The sequence below is a fragment of the Balaenoptera musculus genome, chromosome 2, assembly GCF_009873245.2.
Source record: "Balaenoptera musculus isolate JJ_BM4_2016_0621 chromosome 2, mBalMus1.pri.v3, whole genome shotgun sequence".
Lineage (NCBI taxonomy): Eukaryota > Metazoa > Chordata > Mammalia > Artiodactyla > Balaenopteridae > Balaenoptera > Balaenoptera musculus.
Genome location: NC_045786.1, coordinates 63,474,882 through 63,494,211, shown reverse-complemented (window position 1 = coordinate 63,494,211; position 19,330 = coordinate 63,474,882). Strand labels below are relative to the sequence as shown.

The window sequence follows — 19,330 nt, the reverse complement described above, 5'->3', positions numbered from 1 at the left end:
GATCAAGCTATTTCTTTTCTTCTTCAAAGAGCTATCATTTAAGTAACCTTTTATAAAACGTGGCTCTAACTGAAAATAATAACAATGATCATATTCAGTAGATATGTGAAGTTATTTCGTATATGTATGTGTGTGTGTGTGTGTGTGTGTATATATATATATATATATATATATATATACACACACATAGAGTCAGTAGTGGATTTTTTTATCATTTCTTATTTCAAAATGGGGAGGAAATCTTCATTGATTGTACTGCTTATAACTGTAATATATATACACTTGCAAAATTTCAAACAACATTGAAATATTCAAAAATAGAAAGTCAAAGTTACCCTTTAATCCAGCTTCTGAAAGAGAAACTATTCTTAGCAGTTATTATATAAATTCCCAAGTGTTTTATAAACATAGTTTTATATTACATGGTTCTTACTATAGAAATATTATTTTGTAAAATACAGGTTTTTTTCAGCCAGACAGTGGAATACTTTATAGATTAGGAAAACCTATTTGTTTTCACATGCAAAGATATCTATGATATATTAAATGGATTGTTTTAAAACCAAATAGACTATCAATTATCTTTCATTGATATAAATAATTTGGGTTTAAAAGTGGTATTTTTGTTGTTCACATGTGCCTCTTTTTGAATTAAAGTACATGACTAGAAGAACACAAAACTTGTAGATAGTCTATTGAAAATTAGTCTTTGGTGCTCTGGGTTTAATTACCGAAATGAAAAAAAGTGAATATAAAATTTCAAATACCTTTCCAACAGGTCTTTATAATTTGTTATTTACTTTGCATGATAAGACTTTCATTTAAAATTATATGTTGGGTTTTCCAGGTCTCTGGACTCAGGACTCACCAGTGCTTTACAAGGTCTATCTGTCACAGACACACACCTTGTCGAAGTGGAGGGAGACACACTTTCCTTGTATGGCTCAGGAGCGCTGGAATGTCTGGATCGGAACTGGAGCGTGCAAACAGCAGGAATGGTGACAACAGTGTCCTTCACTTTCATAGAATTTGATGAAATCGTCCAAGTGCTTCCCAAATTGAAGATTAAGTTTCCTAATTCTTTGGTAAACATTTCCTTTTAGTTGTATGTTTGAATTCTTCTCAGTCATGACTTGTATATTCAGGCCAAAGACCTATTTTAACTTTTATTTCTGCAGTTTCTATCTGGCAGGGAGACTAAGTTCTTGTGTTGATTTTCTGAATCTGGGATTTAAATTAGTATTCATAAATGACCATACAGTCTTCTGTAAATATTGGAAATTATCTCTCTAGAAAATGCTTCTCTATGGAGTATAACGGACTAATGTAATTTTATTCAAATTATATATTTCTACTTTGTAAAACTTTCAACAGGACCTCACCCAACTGTATATTATATATTCATTTATTGTACCTGGTATTAATGGGACATATATATTTATATATAATTTTTATAGTAGTCCCCTAACAACACTTAAAATAATTTTAATAGCTCATTAAAATTACTTTGAGAAATTAGCCCTTTCCAATTATGGTATTATTGTATTATTTATTAGTATGAATTTGCAGAAACTGTGATTTCCATGAATTCTCTCCTGAGTTTTTATTATCATTGTGTTTTTCTCTGTCAGCCAAGTGATTTCCCTCACCTACCCTTTATTAAGTGTTTTTTATTTTTCTTTTGTTATATCATCCTCCCTAAAAAAGATAGAAGTGGAGACAGTATGTTTAGAAAAGATCATCCAAATTCACAGACAGAACACTTACATTAGCATTTCGGTTTTAGTGATTTTATTTTCTGGTAGCCAGTTTAAGTAGCCTACATAGTAATTAGCAAGATAAAAGTAATAATGGTTAACTAGTTTTTCTCAGAAGCGCTGTGTGAGCCCTGCATTTATAAAATTCTGAAAATTTTACTTCTGATCTTTCCTTTGTAGATTTCATCTCAGTGTAAAGCATATAAAATCATTGTAATACCTGGAAGAGTCTGAATTATTGTATATTTATATAATTTTTAAGACTCTTAGGTTGTTAATAAATAGGGGGATATCCTTTGCAGAAGGGAAATCACTTTGAATCCAATATTGGATGGATTAATATATTCCATCAATAATTTTGCATCAGGTGGATTAAAGTTTATGTAAGTTTAATACATTCAGTTGGTTTAATGTAATTGAAAACATATTAGCTAAGCGTAAAGTTTACATTTATTTGGGGAATGATCAGTGAAGCTTTAATGTTAATATTTTAAGATGGTTAAACTCAATATTCACCTCTTTTTTTGTTTTATTGTTGTAGCACCTTAAATTCAAGGAAACAAATCTTGTAATGCTGCAGCAATTTAATGCACTAGCACAACTCCGTCGAGTTGACCAGCTGACAATTGATCCTCAAGGAAATCCAGTTGTCAATTTTACGCTCTGGAAATATTATGTTCTGTTTAGACTGAGCCATTTTAATATGCAGAAAATAAATGGAACAGAGGTAAGCTAAACACGAAGTCAACTGTAGAATTAAAATATTCCTTTTTAGGGGAAGTAGTCATAAAAATGGCCAGGAATTTATGTATAAAATCATGATGGAACTTTTGAGAAATAATGTTTTTTTTTTAAAAAATCTTGACATTTAAAATGTTGAAAAGCTAAAACTATTTATCTAAAAACTTCTAAGGTATTAGAAAAATTTTGAAAATAAAATAGTAACCAGATCATGGTGAATAGTAAATACTTTTTTGATAGTTTGTAGGTATTCAGAGAAGTAAAGTGTTTGTAGGATAATAGTTTAAAATTTAGAAAAACCACTTCTGTAAGTAATGTGATCTTTGTATTTTTCAGAGTGCTTTACAGACTGTCTGACATGCAAAATGGTATGGGGAAGTGATACTAAATGTCAATTAATAAGGATTGTGGTAGAGGAAGGGAAGAATAACATGGAAAAAAAAGAATGTACCTAGGGAAAGAAGAGTGATTTTAAAAAGAAGAGATGAGAAGGAGAAATAAGCTAGGAGGAAAGATAAAAGAAGATAAAGTAAAGATGAGTGAAAAAGGAAGTAAAACAACCATAAGTCCATAAACGTCCAGACTGCTTTGTTAATAGTTTGTAGCAGATGCTTTTGGCATATCTGCGTTGTATAACTTGGGACTGGAGCCTGAATAACTGGAAAATTATTAGTAAAGAGTTATTTTTCAGATTGATTCTGCTAAGCTTGTCACAGGGTTAATCCCCCAGCTATCCAAAGATCATGTTCTCTTTAAATATTACTTTGGAAGAAAAGAGAGAAACTATGCTTCTTCCTCTACTGTGGAATTCCAGAACTGAATTTAAATAATCCTCTAAAGGAAAAAATCTTTAATATGCTGTTAGTATTATTGTGATTATCTCTTAAAATTCAGACCTCCTTATTGTAAGATGAACTATAATCAACTTTGCTAGCATGGTGGTAATAGCAACTGTATTTCCCTGCAGCTGATAACACTGTAAGTAACTCTAGCCTAAAACTCCGAAACTACAGCATACCATTAGGAGACTGGAGGTCTCTGGGTCATTGTAAAAAAGCCATATGAAATTTGCATCAACCATGGTAGGCCCATGACCACAGTATCAGCCATCTGTTGAAGATGTAGGGCAAACCTGGAACCTTCAGATGACTATTAATTTCTCCAGCTAGTTCTCAAGAGATTTGTTTCAGCTTTATGTACCCTCTTGGTACTTCCCCAGAGAGGCTGTGAGTCACTGGTCAGATCTAATAATTAGTTCCAAAAGTTTCCAAAGCTAGCCTACACTGGAAATAAAATAGTTATTTTTGCTATGGGTGAGTAATTCTCCCTCATTAATGGCCAAATCGTTATCTCAATTAACCCTAAATAGTGTATTTACCCAAATGTGGATCACTACTGGAGATGTAATAATTATTATAAAACCTTGAGATAGGAAGTAATAGTATAATATAATTGTATAAAGTAGAGAAGAAAGAGAAAGAACCAATGTAATTTATTCTGATTGAAAGTTCCGAAAATGTCAATGCCAGGGATATTTGACCCTTTAATAAAAGACCTAAAATAAAACTGCTTATCTCATCCTTGACAATATATAATAATGTTATACTATATTTCTACTTCTCTTTGTATAAGAGAGAATGATATTGCTTGAGGAGACTTAAATTGAATTGTGAGCATCGAGAGGAAAAGATGGAGTAGTGCCCTGCACTGGCCACTAGGTGACTATATTAGACCAAACAACTTAGCTGTCAGCTGAAGGACGGATACCAGGGAGCAGCAGCCTCATTAACTATGAAAGTTTAGGGAAGGGAAGGGAAAGAGTCAGTCTGCACTGATTCATGTGTATAAGATGCTTGTGAATTATGCATTTATTTTCCAGAAATTCCTGTGTAGTGTATTATAGCTAGTGTAAAGAATAAAGTTTTTAAAAATGCAAAATTTAACTATACCAGGGTTTCTCAACCTCAAATGCTCTGTTGAGATTTTGGATCAGATAATTCTTTATAGTGGGAACTGTCCTGTGCATTGTAGGACATTTAACGGCGTCCCTGGCTTCGACCCACTAGATGCTAGTAGCATCCCTCCACCAGTTGAGATAAACCAAAATCATCTCCAGACGTTGCCAAATGTTCCCTAGGGGCCAAAATGGCCCCTGCTTGGGAACCACTGCATTATATTGACAATCTAATAGTATTCAAAATGCAACCAACCTAATTTTATATTAAAAAATATGCCCAGATATTAATACAAGTCCTGATTTTAGTAGTTTCTTGGTTATCATAGGAATGAGCCCTCATGGGGAATATATCTGTGACAGATTATTCCTTGTGGGGAGAAAGGCGGACATAATTTCAGAACGAATAGGAGTGCCTTTCCTAATCCAATGTTCATTCCTCAGAAAGGGACAAAATTATCCTTTTAGGAACAAGGTATGAACAACACCTTGTCTTACCTTTGACACATTGTTAAGGTCAATCTATTCCATTGACACTTGAGATTTTTCCCCCTAAATCATTCTACTCAAAGAAGCTATAGGATTTTTGAAAAAAATTCATTAAGAATTTAAGGTGTCTCAAGTATAGTCCTTAGGAACCATGGCTTCTAAGTCAGAGCTAACTCCTCACTTCCCAGCCATCATCCATCACCATGGGCCACATTTGTATCAATACATCTTCATTCTAATCAAGTGCAAGGAAGAAAGAGAAATATCAATGAGAACTCACTCTCCTCTTACAGCCCAGGAGAATGTATTTTTCTGAACTAAAAGAAAATATTTAATCTGGAAATTTCTTTGGAATTATGTTAGTTGTATCAAGCTAAGAGGCAATGTCATTTTTGACCCCTCTCCTTCATATCTCTTCAGGTGACGCAAAATGATATGATAATGGCTGAAAGGCTCTTTGGAATCCTAGCACATGTAGCATCTTCTGAATTACCCCAGTACCATCTGATTTCAATTCTGGGTGACGCCAGGTAACCTTTAATTTCTATAGTTTTTATAGAAGTACTGTTGCACTAGAAAAAGAAATATATTCCACACACCTCTTAATTGTGCTATTTATTCATCCCACAAACATCCTAAATTTGTTTTGTGTCTGGCCCTCTCCAAAGTGTTGGAGGTATAAAGATGAATAAGACAAAGTTCTTGCTCTTGTGTGGCTTATAGGCTAATAAATTAACTTACTAGCTTATAAGCTAATAAGTTAAAGACGTTTCAGATGCTATAAGAGAGGGCTGTAGGAGCATAGGAGACACTGCATTTTGGAAAAACATTGGTGAAGGCTTCACAAAGGAGGTAACATTTTTCTAGTTCTTCAGGAATGAATAGGAGTTTTTTCAGGTACAGGGTATGAGGGAAAGAGATCTGCAAAGGCACAAGGAATTATAAATAGTTCAATATAATTGGAGCATAGGATGATTGCGAATTGTGATAGGAGATGAAGGTAGAAAGATTGATTGTGATCTGATTTTGAAGAGCCCAGAAATCCATGAAAAACAAAACTGAATACTGTGCTTTGTAATTAAGCACAACAATCTGTGATTAGATTCATGTTCTAGAAAGGCTGCCATTTAAGAGGACAGAGATGGAAGGAATGGAGACCAATCAAGAGGCTAGTCTGTAGTCCAGGAGAGAGATTATAAGGGTCTGAACTAAGACAGTGAGAATGGAGAAGAGGATAATTTGAAAAATACGTAGAAGGCGTGTACCTGACAGAAAACACTGACTGACAGGATGTGGCATAGATAGAAGGAGAAAAGTCAAAGATGGTGTGTTAGTCATGATTCAGTTATAGATAATGCACTCTGGCTAGAGTAGGGAGAAAACAATTGATATATAAGAAATTAGTTATCTACAGAATCATTGGAAGGAATAGGGAAGCAGTCTCTAGACTGGGCCTGGAAAGGATCTCAGAATGATACCACAGAACCAGTCCACCAAGGAAACTGCTACCTTTGCTATAGTCTGGGAGCTGGGTGATCAGGAGGCTTGTCCTGACCTCGACCTCCAGGATCATACCACTTTTTACTTTGAGGACCAGGAAGTTCCCCATTCCCCTCCCCAAAACTTGGCTCCAGAGCCATGCTACCCTACTATAATCTATACCAACAAAATGGCTATCTTGTGTGCTTACTTCCCCACTTAGTTCAGTTCTGATTGCATTGGTGTGAGCAGAAAAGGGGCAGAGTTGTCTATAAGAAATTATAACCAAAACCAATCTTCAGGTAAATTTGCAGCCTGAGTTTATAATACATGCATAGTTTAAAATAATTTCAAAATTTAAACATTACTATCTCTAGATACCTGGTAAAAACAAATGCACCTTCTATCTGGAGGAAGTTACTCTCATCCTATCTCAGATAATTCCCATGGATAATTTTTAAGGACAATGACCAACACACAATGAAAAGATTTTTTTAAATAGCCCAGCACACAAGGAAATAAGGCACCATGTATAAGAACTAGCAGGAAAAAAATAGACCACAGAAACAGACCCACAAATACTTTAGATTTGGCGTTATCACTTATAGATTATAAAATGACTATGCCTAATATATCAATATTTCATGGTATAAAAAACAAGGTTGAAAATATCTGGAGAAAACAGGAAATTTTTAAAAAGTGATCCATCGGATTTGAAGGGAAACTAAAGGAACTTCTATAAATGAAAAATATAATAAGCATAATTATTAAAGCTTAATTAAGAGGTTTAACAGCCAATTAGACACACCTGAAAAGAGAATCAGTAAACTAGGAAATAAACTAGAGAAGATTTTGCAAAATGCAGAACAAAGAAAAAAGAACAATATATGGAAAAATGGTTAAGAAATTTGAAGATGGAGTGACTTAGAAGATTTAACATATGTTTGACTGGAGTTTCAAAAAGACACAATAGAGAGCATGGGATAGAGATAACAGCAAATAATTTTTTCAGAATTGATGAAATACACTAATCTATGCATTAAATAAACTCATCCATTCCAAATTTGTTAAATTAAAAGAAATCTACACCTAGTCACATCACAGAACACTCACTATAAAGTAAAAATTTTTCAACAACCAGGAAAAGAGAGGTTATCTTCAAAGGAGTGCACATCAACAGTTGACTTCATAACAGCAACAGTGGAAGCCAGAAGACAGGGTAATGAATGTGTTCAATGTACTGAAGTAAATTAATTGCCAAGCTAGAATTCCATACAGGCAAAAAAGTCTTTTAAGAATGAAGGTGAAAGGGACTCCCCTGGTGGCACAGTGGTTAAGAATCTGTCTGCCAGTGCAGGAGACACGGGTTCGAGCCCTGGTCCGGGAAGATCCCACATGCCATGGAGCAACTAAGCCCATGCGCCACAACTACTGAGTCTGCTCTCTAGAGCCCACGAGCCACAACTACTGAGCCCTCGTGCCACAACTACTGAAGGCTGCGCTCCTAGTGACCGTGCTCCGCAACAAGAAAAGCGCACCGCAATGAAGAGTAGCCCCTGCTCACGGAAAGTAGAGAAAGCCCACGCACAGCAATGAAGACCCAACACAGCCCCCCAAAAATTTTTTTAATAAATAAATTAAAATAAAAACCTTAAAAAAAAATGAATGAAGGTGAAATAAAGACATTTTAAAACAAAATAATAAAAACAAAACTTAAGAGATTTCCCATCAGTATTCCTGCAGTAAATGATAAAGCCTATAATTAAGGCAGAAAGAAACTGATCCCAGATAGAAATTCTGAGGTGCAGGAAGAGCTAAAGAGCAAGGAAAGTATTAAATTTGTGGGATAAAACTAAATGAACATTGACTATATAAAGCAACAATAATAGTATTGTGAGATTTTAAAATGTAGAATTAAAATACACTACAACAGTAGTATATATATTGGGAGGGGTAGATGGAATTATAGTTTTCTACGTCCTTGTATTATCTAGGATGAAAATATAGTAATTAAGTTTAAATGTTAGTAAGTTAAGAGTGCATGTTGTAATTTCTTTGGTAACCAAACAATAAAAGAGTATATAGCTTCCAAACTAGTAAGGTCAGGGCAGGGGTAAGAAGTGGGGAGAAGAAAAGAAGGAAAAGAAACATAGAATATTTGGTCAAATAGAAAGAAAATAAAATGTTAGATTTAACCTAAATACTAGTATATCAGCAATTACACTTGTACCAAGACTCAGTGACTTAAAACAAGAAACATTTTCCCACTGAGTCTATAGGTCAGCTGGGTGCTTCTTCTGCTCTCAGCTCGGGACCTCATGCATCTGCAGTCACCTGAGGGTTGGATAGGCAGCTCTGCAGATCTTCCCTAAGCTCTCACTTTTGGGGGGTCTGAGAGGTTGTAAGCTGGTCTAGAAAGACCTTACTTAGGATAACTTGTCTCTGCTCCACATGGTCTTTCATATACCAGAAATCTTCCTGGTCTTGTTTTCATGGCAAAGGCAGGGTTTGAAGAGAGCGCAGAAACATGCAAGGCCCCTTGAGGCCTAGGCTAAGAACTGGTGCACCATGATTTCCCACATTCTATTGGTCACAGTCACAGGGCAAGATTTAAGAGGCTCGGAGGTATACTTACCTAACTGTGAAATCATATTGTAAAGGGCATGGATTCAAGGGAGCCATTAATTATGACCAAATCTACCTCAATGATAAAATGCAAATGTACTAATTGTTCTGGTTAAAAGTCAAAGATTGTCAGACTCAATTTAAAAAAAAAAAGAAGTTCAACTGTATGTTGTGGAAAAGAGACACATCTGAAACATAAGGTTACATAAAGTTTGAAAGTAAAAAAGTGGTAAAAGGTAAACAACATCAATACTAACCAAATAAAAACAAAGTAGCCATTGAGGACTAAATAAACTAAGGTTAAAAGCAATACTAGAAACGAAGAGGATCATTTCAAATGATAATAGGTTCAGTTTGCCAGAAATATCAATTTGCTAATTTAATTTGTCTGCAACCTATAAGCTTAGCCTTAAAAACTTATAAACCAAAAATTGACATTACTGCAAGCCCACAGCTGCAGTGGGAAGTTTTAATACACCTCTGAGTAATTAATAGAAAAAGGATGTAAAATACTTGAACAACATGATTAACAAACTTGACTTAGCCATTTAGAGAACATTACCCCAAACAACTGCAGAACACAAATTCTTTTCAAGCATACATGGAATATTTATAATAATTGATCAAATACTATCCGGAAAGCAGATGTCAACAGATTCCAAAGGATTTACATGGACTATGCTCTCCGTTCAAAATGAAATTAAACTTTAACTCAGTTACAAATGTTAACTAGGAAATCCCCATGTATTTGGAAATTAATGCATTTCTAAATAACCTACAAGTTAAAGACAATTTTATAATGTAATTTTGAAACGACCTTGAACTGAAATGTAGTAAAAATACCACATTTCAAAACTTGTGAGATCAAGTTACAGTGGTGCTAAATGGAAATATTTTAGCCCTGAAATGGGTACATTAGGAAAGAATAAAGACTGAAAATGAATGAGCTAAACATTTATCTAAAGAAGTTAGGAAACCAATAGCAAAATAATCCTGAAGCAAGTTAAAGAAAAGAAATAATGACATTAAAAACATAATTAATGAAAAATTGATTATTTGAAAAGACTAATAAAAGTGATGGATAATTTGTATATTGCTTTTGTAATTAAAAATCAATAAAATAAATGCAGATAAATACCTATATGTTACCTTCTTCTTTACAAGAGTGAGAAAATTATGCTACTGAAATATCCAGTAAAAGGGACTGATTATGTAAATTGATCTACATCACAACTGAATTTTATTCATTCATTAAAATATTAACTTTAATACCATAGAAAATGCTTATTATATACCATTAAGCAAAAACAGTATACGAAGCTGGATGTTTAGTATGATCTTAACTTTTTACAAAAATTTATAGAAAAAGCCTGCAAAGAAATATGTCTAATGTGAACAATGTTAATGACTTACATAGATTTATGTGCTATAGACTTATGGGTGATTTTACTCCATTTCTTTATACTTTTCAAAATGTGTACCCCTTATAATTTCTAAAATAGTTGTGTTATACTCTTAAATTGGGAAAAGGAAGACATTTTTAAAAGATATATTCCTTTTCTGCTCCCAATCTTCAGTTCACAGTTCATAGTAAAGCATTTATATCACTTCCCTGAGAGACACGCTAAGTGGTAGAAACCAGAAAGTGACCTTCATGACGGATGAGTTGCAGTCCTCTGGAATTCTAGGCTTATGGGTCTGCAAGTGATGCTGTGAGCACTGTTTCTGTTCTTCATAATCAAACGAAGCTTCCTGTTTCACTATTTACCTCCTAATAAGATCTTACCCTGATATGATAACAGTTAGAGGTTTTTGGTTTTTTGTGTTTTGTTTTTACCTAAACTTAAACCAGTATTCCATTCCATTTCTTTTTTATATATATAAATTTATTTATTTTATTTATTTATTTTTGGCTGCATTAGGTCTTCTTTGCTGCATGCGGGCTTTCTCTAGTTGTGGTGAGCAGGGGCTACTCTTCATTGTGGTGCGTGTGCTTCTCATTGTTGTGGCTTCTCTTGTTGCAGAGCATGGGCTCTAGGCACGTGGGCTTCAGTAGTTGTGGCGCACGGGCTCAGTAGTTGTAGCCCGTGGGCTCTAGAGCGCAGGCTCAGTAGTTATGGTGCACGGGCTTTGTTGCTCTGCAGCATATGGGATCTTCCCAGACCAGACATCGAACCCACGTCCCCTGCATTGGCAGGTGGATTCTTAACCACTGCGCCACCAGGGGAGTCCCTGCATTCCATTTCTAGCTATGGGTAATACTACTGAGCTGCATAATGGAATTATGAACTATTTGTGTGATTTATAAGATGTATAACTAACATATGTTTTATGGGATATAAAGACTTTGAAAGTTTGGTCTACTACATGTGTAATTAGGGTTGGTCCTCTGTGATCATTTAAGTTTTATATTGTTTTTTTTACAGTTTTTTCACTTTAGAAATGCTTGAGACATGTTTACGTTGATGATTGGTAGTTGTGAAACAAAAGAATTTGAGTTGTATAGCTTAATTAGTAGAGAGATTGGGGTAGTGAACTGACTTAAAAAAACTCAAACTCATAAAACAGATATTCAAAAAAGCATATGCTACCCTCTAAAGTCAACAAAAACTAGACGTATTTTCACAAATCAGATAAGTAACTCTCTAAATCTCTTTACTGTCTTTCTACAGGAAGAAGCAATTCCGGTATCTTCTAGAAACGAAAGGGAAAAAACCTGGTATTGTCAATGAAGAAAATAATGATAGCAAGAGACTTGTGGGAGAAAACACAAATCGTGCTACACTAAATTATACCACAAGAGACTTTTATAATGAAAAGCTGGAGGTAAAACTATCATTATCTTTGGAACCTATTGTCTGGATAAATCCCAAATGGCTTGAGACTTGGGAGTTGTACGTTTCTCTCCTAATCAGTTAGGATAACCTTTTTTTGTTCTGGAATGTTAGCCAGCGTTATATACAGAGCTGGGGACAGTAGGCACCAAGGCATTAGGGAAGAAGTAGAGCCCATAGTTTCAATATATTTAAGCAGAAAAAAAAAATGTTCAAAAGAAATAGGTACCAAAAATCTAGACCAAAGTAGGTCCAGATCTCTCTGAATTAAGAAAACTGGTATAGGCTTGCTCTGAGTACTTAACTAGCCTGTGCCGGCCTGGCAGAGGACACAGCAGAACCTCCTTTTCTGTTCTCTTTGCCTAGGTCCTTGATGTTTTAATTCACTATTTTATTCTCCTACACCATTACCTTCTGTGTTCTTAGTCACATAATTTTAACCTATTCTGTTTCCACCATAGCTATTTAGACAGAAAAGCTGGAACCAATTCTTTATTCCTTTATGTGTTCAGAAGTTTACTGAGGGAACATTGTGCTAGGGTACTGCAGAACTACGAAGAAGAAAGCCATGCAGCTCCTGCCTTGATGGAACTCAGAGAAAGCTGCAGAAACAAGTCATCTAAATAACAATAGAAAGTTCAGATTCTACAAGAGATTTTGAGGGGACTAAGTGGTGTGTGTGTATATGTATATATATATACACAAAATGGCCAGACATTTTTCAAATGTTTTATAACAGCTGTGAGATTCTTTATTCAAACCATATTGGAGCTGGAAACTCAGTATTTCAAACGAAAGCAAAACAGCAGAGCTGTTCTTGTTGTAGATAGAGTTCAGAGCTTTATTTGATTGGATCTTTGATTCTTTTCCTTTCCCTCACCTCACCCCCTGTCCTGAAGCATATTTTTGGAACCCATAGGGCTCTAAGGATTATAGCTTGAAAAATGCTTGAGAACTCAGTGCAGCAATATTTTTATAGCATCCTGAAAAATGTTCAGATTCTGCTTTAAATTCTCCTAGTGCAAGAAAGGTTACTGCTTCATGAGGTAGCTGTATATCACTGAACAACTCTAACAGTGAAGAAATTCTTACCCATGTTAAGCGAAATCCGCCTCCTAATAACTTTCAGCTAGTGATCCTAGTATTATTGCCTTATGTAGAAAAGAGAACAAGTCTTTCTTATGAAAACTCTTCAAATACTTGAAGTCAGTTCCTTGAAGTCCTCTCTATAGTCATACTTTCATTCATTCACAAATCATGTGTTGAGCACCTATCGCACATAATACTTGGGCTGTAAGAAGTTGCTGTCCTTATCCTCATGGATCTCACATTCTAATGGGTGAGATAGACATGTGCAGGGATAAATGTAAATCACTACGTCAAGAGAGTAGAAGAGGGATAGCTTATCCAGGTCAAGAGAGGCTTTCTAGAGAAGAAGCTTCCTGAAATCTTAAAGGATAAAATATAGCTATATGATAAAGGGAAAAGGGCATTTCTAGGAAATAGCACAGTATGAATAAAAGACATGGAAGCATAAATTAGATAAGGAGAGGGCCAGGAACTTTAAGCAGTTCACTGTTGTTGAAGCACAGAGACTGAGGTAGATGGTGTTAAAAGATGAGACTGGGAAGGTAGTAAGAGGGGAAAGAGATTGAATTTAATCCCTTGGCAAATAGGAGCTTCCCGATGTTACGAAAAGGGAAAATGAAAGCCTTGCTGGCAGGATTATGAGTCCTTGTCTTCCTGAAAGCAGTCAGTTCTAGGAGTCAAAAATTAATACTGATTTCAATAAAGGACATTTAGAAAAATATCAAAGAGCTGCTTGCAAAACAAGAACAGTTTCATAGAGAAATCTACCAACTCTTTAAGGAACAGACAATTCCAATAATTTTTGAATTGTTCAAGAGTATTAAAAAAAAGGAAAACTTCTTCACTTTTTAAAGTCAGACAGTGTAACATTGAATCCAAACCTTCCAGGACTGCACAGAAGAACAAAAGCCAGACCAAATACCTAAGAATATTGATGATGCAAAAATCCTTAAAAAATTATATCAAGCAAAATACAGCAGAACATTAAATGAATAATGAAACATTACAGCCAAATATGGTTTAGTCTAGGAATGTGAGAAATATTCGATATCAGTAAATTATTAATAGATCTAAGGTAAAAATTTGTGATTATTTCTGTAGATATTCAAAAGGCATTTCATACAATTCAACATCTGTCCTTAATTTTTTCAACTCAATAAATAGGATAATTAGAAATTGGATAGATAGCTGTAGTAATTAAGGCAGTATAGGAATAGATACATAGACCCATGGACAAAATAGCCAGAACTATCCCACGTATATAGGAAAACTTTATACAGATAGCAGGTATTGCAGACTAGTACAGACAGACTATCTAATAAATGCTACTGAGGAAATGGAATATCAAATCAGAAATAAATACAGACCCCCTACTTCACACCACACAAGAAAAATTAACTCCATATCAAATAACCCAAGTATGAAAAGCAAAACTTTAAAGTTCTCATTTAAAAAACAGATGAAACTATGACCTTGATTGGGTAGGCTATGATTTTCTAAAATCCCAAAGGCACAAACTAGAGGGGAAAAATTTGATAAATTTGGCAATAGAAGTTATTTTTATTCAAAACAGGGATAGTTTCAGTGGAGTCATATAAGCAGAGTCCTGATTAAAGTGGTTTGAGCAGTAAATAAGCAATCAAGAAGTAAAGACAGCGAATGTTGACTACTGTTTTGAGAAATATCAAAGGGAAAAGAAAAAACCTGAAGCCACATAACATTATAGAAAGAATACTATGCCATTAGGAGACTTGGATTTGAGCCCATGATTCCACCACTTATTTATTGCCTGAAAGACCTTGCCCATGTCCCTTAATCACTTTCTCTTGACTCACAACCTAGCATTCACCACTTCTTAAAAAATATTTAAATCACTGCAACACAAAGTGCTCATTCTCTCTCCTCTGTATATCCTGAGTTGTTAAAGGAATTACTTGAAGTAAGTTTCTCACAAATCAGGGTAAGCAGACCCTTTCATTATACATATGACATGTATAATTCTGTTGCTTGGTAGTTGTTCATTCAACCTCCTGACTCATTCTAAAAAAGATTTAAGATGGATGGAGAGCTGAAAGGGACTTTAAAAGAATCCAGTCATGTTCTTAGACAGGTAAGGAAAACTGGAAACTTAGGTGAACTACTGAGGCTCACATGGTGAGATCCTGACTGAACTGCCTCTAGAACTCAGACCCTCTGATTCCTGACCTTGGCTTCTTTCACAGTATATCATGCTGTTTCCTGAAGTCTTCTTGACCACCCCAGCACAAAGGGCTCTTGCTTCTTTGAACACTGATTGTATTTGCCGTCTAAACATCTCATTCAGCACTTATTTACTGTTTCATTTCTTTCAGTTAAGCTTTTAATATGTGTAGCCCATCTCTCCAACTAGACTGCAGGTTCTACAAGGACTAGACTAGAGTTTTCTCTAGATTAGTATTAGTAGATGATGTCTAATCCTGAGCAAGTCTCTCGACCTCTGTTGACCTTAGTTTCCCATTTATAAAATGGAGATATGGATTAAATTCCTATACAAATACCATTATAGTTAGCGTAACTCTATAACAAATCTACCTTTGACCTACTTTTTTTCCTATCTTCATGACAACAAAATTTTAGTTCAATGAAATAATATAAACAATATTGTATAGAGTTCGCCTCATCAGTATTGAACTTGTAAAATACTTGATTTATGACCCCGCACAGGGATACTGTGGGCTAGAAAAAAATAAGTATATGAAAGCATTTGAGAATGGAAAAAGCATTATTCAAAGAGCAACAACTTCTTGACAGGTCAGGGCAAGAGAGGTATCTCTAATGTGCTCTTAACAGGATCATTCTGGACATGCAGAGTGCATCGTCCTGGCAGACACCTGATGAGTTTTAGAGTATACTGTATGGAGAGACAGGGTAATTGGCTTAGAAGAGAGAAGAAATGATGAAGTAAAGATGCTTTCAAACACATTTACTAAATTAAGGGTTATTATAATAGATAAAGTTCTGTATCAGCATGTTTTTAAAGAAGTCATGGAAGAAACTATACCAGGAAATTTTAAACCACCAAAAATTGTACTATGCCAATTATGAAAAGTTTAATTTGTATTATGTATAAATTATTTAACAAAATTCATCATTTAAAAATTCTGTAAATTTTTGTTATCCCTTATTACTATAAAATTTTTCCAGCCCCTGACACTAGAACTTTTTTTAAAATTCAAAATCATGTTTTCAGAAGCTTAGAAATCTGTAAGAGAGGTCTTCTACTTGTGGAAATACATTGCCCATTGTAAAATATTGCTCATTTTAGTTACTGATCTCTGGTGATTCACATTTGTCTTTCTTCCTGGTAGTCCCTTTGTAGCCCAGATTTACTGAGTGTTAAAAGGGAGCAGCTAAATGCTGTTCTCATCGACAAGCTAACTTAGTGCAGGTGGCTAAGTCCCAGACTATATTTCAGAGTTAGTGAAGTTAGGTTCACCAGAGAAGTCGCCAGCTGGAACCATTTGTTATTTATCACCCATCAAAATCTGTACATACTTTTATGATAGGTCAATTCATGACCTATTGTTTTTAACACATGAACTAAATCAGATCAGCATGTTGATCCCTGAATGGTGAGTGATTACTTAGAGAAATCTTATATGTCATAGGAAAATTTCCAAAATATGCCTCTGTTAGAGGAAGTTAGTGACAATTGGGACTCACCATTAATTTATATTAATTAATCAAGAATCTAAAACATTAATTTTGTTGTTTTATAAATTGTAAAAATTTGGAAAAGGAAGAGAAATAGAAAAAAGGAGCAAAAAATACTCATTGTCTCAATACCCAAAGACAATCTTAATGACACTTCAGTATAATTTTTTATTAATTTTCTATATATTTTTGTAACTTTTAAAGGAAAATTTCAAACATACAACAAAGTTGAAAGAATTTTACAGTAAACACTCAATACCCAAACCTGAATTCTACTCTTAGTATTGTGTACAGTGTACTTGCTTTGTCACTTATCTATGCAGTTACCCATCCTTTATCCATCAACAATCCACCTTATTTTTAAAATTTATTTTAAAGTAATTGCACACATTTCCACACCTCTCCCTAAATAATTCAGCATGCAGATCATTAGAGTTCAGTATTTCATATAGTTTCTTATTTTGAGGTAAAATTTATATACAATGAAATGTAAATCTTAGGAGTACAGTTGCTAAGTTTTGACAAATACATACACTTATGTAACCCAACCTCTATCAGAATTTCATTTTGTATTTTTCTTTTTCCACTTAACATTATAATGTAAACATTTTCCTTGTTAGTACAAATCTCTGTAGTGTGATTTTAATGGCAATATTTGTTGATATTTTAAATTTAACTATTTTTAAATTATTTTGGTGTTTTGATTTGAGTTGGAGGTTTCAGTATATCCTTTTCCAAGTAGTTAAACCTATTGACACATTGACATTTATTATTTCTTTCTTCCTCCATTTATGTGAATTGCTTCTTCTTTAATTCTGATTATCTGATCTATTCCATTGATTTTTTTCCATATATATTATGGCACTTTCCATCATCATGCCTAGATACTCTCTAAAAGTATCAACAGCCAAAATAAATGTTGAATTCTTGCATTAATCAAAATGGCTTTGTTTCAGCCTCTAGGATGATATCGAGGCCCAGTGCCCCAATAGCCTCGGGCCCAAAACTTCCTCTGTTGTGTTTTGAACCCAGGTTTTTCATTTGCAGACTGCCAGACCCAGAAGTTGAGTGGGAACACTGTCTCTTCTGAAGGCCAAGTTCTGGGTCCCAGGCTTGTATATATGTCCTCTTCCTCCTTGTACACTTTTCCCCCAACTTTGTCCAAATGGTCTTGGCCACATAAGTCAGTGTAATGCATCACTACATGCTTTCCTAAAATACAGAGTGAATTCAGAGTATGGATATTTCAAATATGTATATGGATATTAACTGACCTCATACTAATTAAGAGTGTCAGCCTCAGTGCCTTGATATATTTACTGCTAGAAGTCATGAATCTATGCATTCAGTTAATTTGTGCGAAGTAAACTACTTTCACTGAGAAAGGAGAAAGTCTATCAATGAAGAAATAGTTGTTATGATCCAGTGATTCCAATAAAGAAACACTTTTCTTAACTATAATTTAAAAGCTTTTTTTCCCCCCACAATTAGCAAATGGGTTTCATATTAGTTCACCTGGAAGTTTTCTTCCTACAGCTGCCAAGAAATACATTTTTAACAGAGCTGTCCCACGGAGGTGGGAGTGGACTGGAAAGAAGTGAGCTCCCAGTTGCTGTCTTTACTCAAGCAGAGCTCTGTGTCCAGAGTGTCTAGGAAAGTCTTCCTGCTATGAGGGGTGGGGGTCAGAATAGATTATTTCAAGTTTCTCTGGTTCAGCTAATTGTTGCTTTGGTTTGGGGATTAATTATGATTGACTGTAAAATGTTCTTTTTTTAACAGGAAATAAAGGAAAAAAGAAATTCTGCAAGATGTATATCGAGGATCTTGTGAAGGAAGCCACAGAAATCAACATGAAAAATGAGGCTTTGCAGAAGCTTTGGCCACAGATGTTCATTGAGCTTGTTAGGGATGCAGTCATGGAGATCCGCAATAAAAATTCCTATATGAAGCTTTGCCTACAGCAGATAACTGACCAAAAATAGAAATGGCTTTTAGTTACAGTTGATTTTTGCAGTTTTATGTTTTTGAAGGTTGAAAATATGCAGGTTAAACATGTTAAAACAACAACAACACTATCCTACAAACTAGAAAGACTAGCGTCAAAGCATTATTGCCTACTGTTCTTGTAGTTAAAGGTTAGGAAGGAAAGAAGGAAAGAGAGGGAAAGGGAAGAGTCATTTCCTAGGTATGTTGACCAAGCAATCTTTGGGAACTAAGCAGTCTTTAGAGATAGCCTGGGCCTTGAATGGGCCCCATATCTTCAGTTCTTGCTTTGACTGGTGCCCCTGCTATAGCCCAAAGCACGTAGTGTTTGCTCATGGTTCAGCATGAGTTGCTTCTATCTACTTTCAGCTGATAATTTTTAGTTACTTGCCTCTTTATTTTATGTCATTATTTCAAAGCCAAAAATATGTTCTTTTTTATGAGTGAAGAATAAACTTATTAATAAATTAGTTTAAAAGAAAATGTGTTTGCCTCCTTAATCCGGTCAGAATTGTCATATTCATTATATGTTTCTCTTTAGCTGAGTGGGAGCCCTTCTCTTCACTTATATAGGAAGAGGCCTCATTATTCTAAGGATGCATCCTCAGGGCACCAAAGGGGGTCCTGTGGGGTCACTATAGGCAGAAGATATGAAAATGAGTCAAACTGGGCAGGAAAGAAAATGC

General features: G+C 34.8%; 1 protein-coding gene across 1 annotated transcript in view; it reads left to right on the top strand.

The window, feature by feature from the left end:
- LRRC49 (leucine rich repeat containing 49) overlaps window positions 1–19,330 on the top strand; it is a 151,060-nt gene that overhangs the window by 108,692 nt on the left and 23,038 nt on the right. The window contains exons 11-14 of the mRNA XM_036841995.1: window positions 848–1,085; window positions 2,299–2,484; window positions 5,362–5,471; window positions 11,718–11,871. Coding sequence (XP_036697890.1) covers window positions 848–1,085; window positions 2,299–2,484; window positions 5,362–5,471; window positions 11,718–11,871 — 688 coding nt within the window. The remainder of the gene's footprint in view (window positions 1–847; window positions 1,086–2,298; window positions 2,485–5,361; window positions 5,472–11,717; window positions 11,872–19,330) is intronic.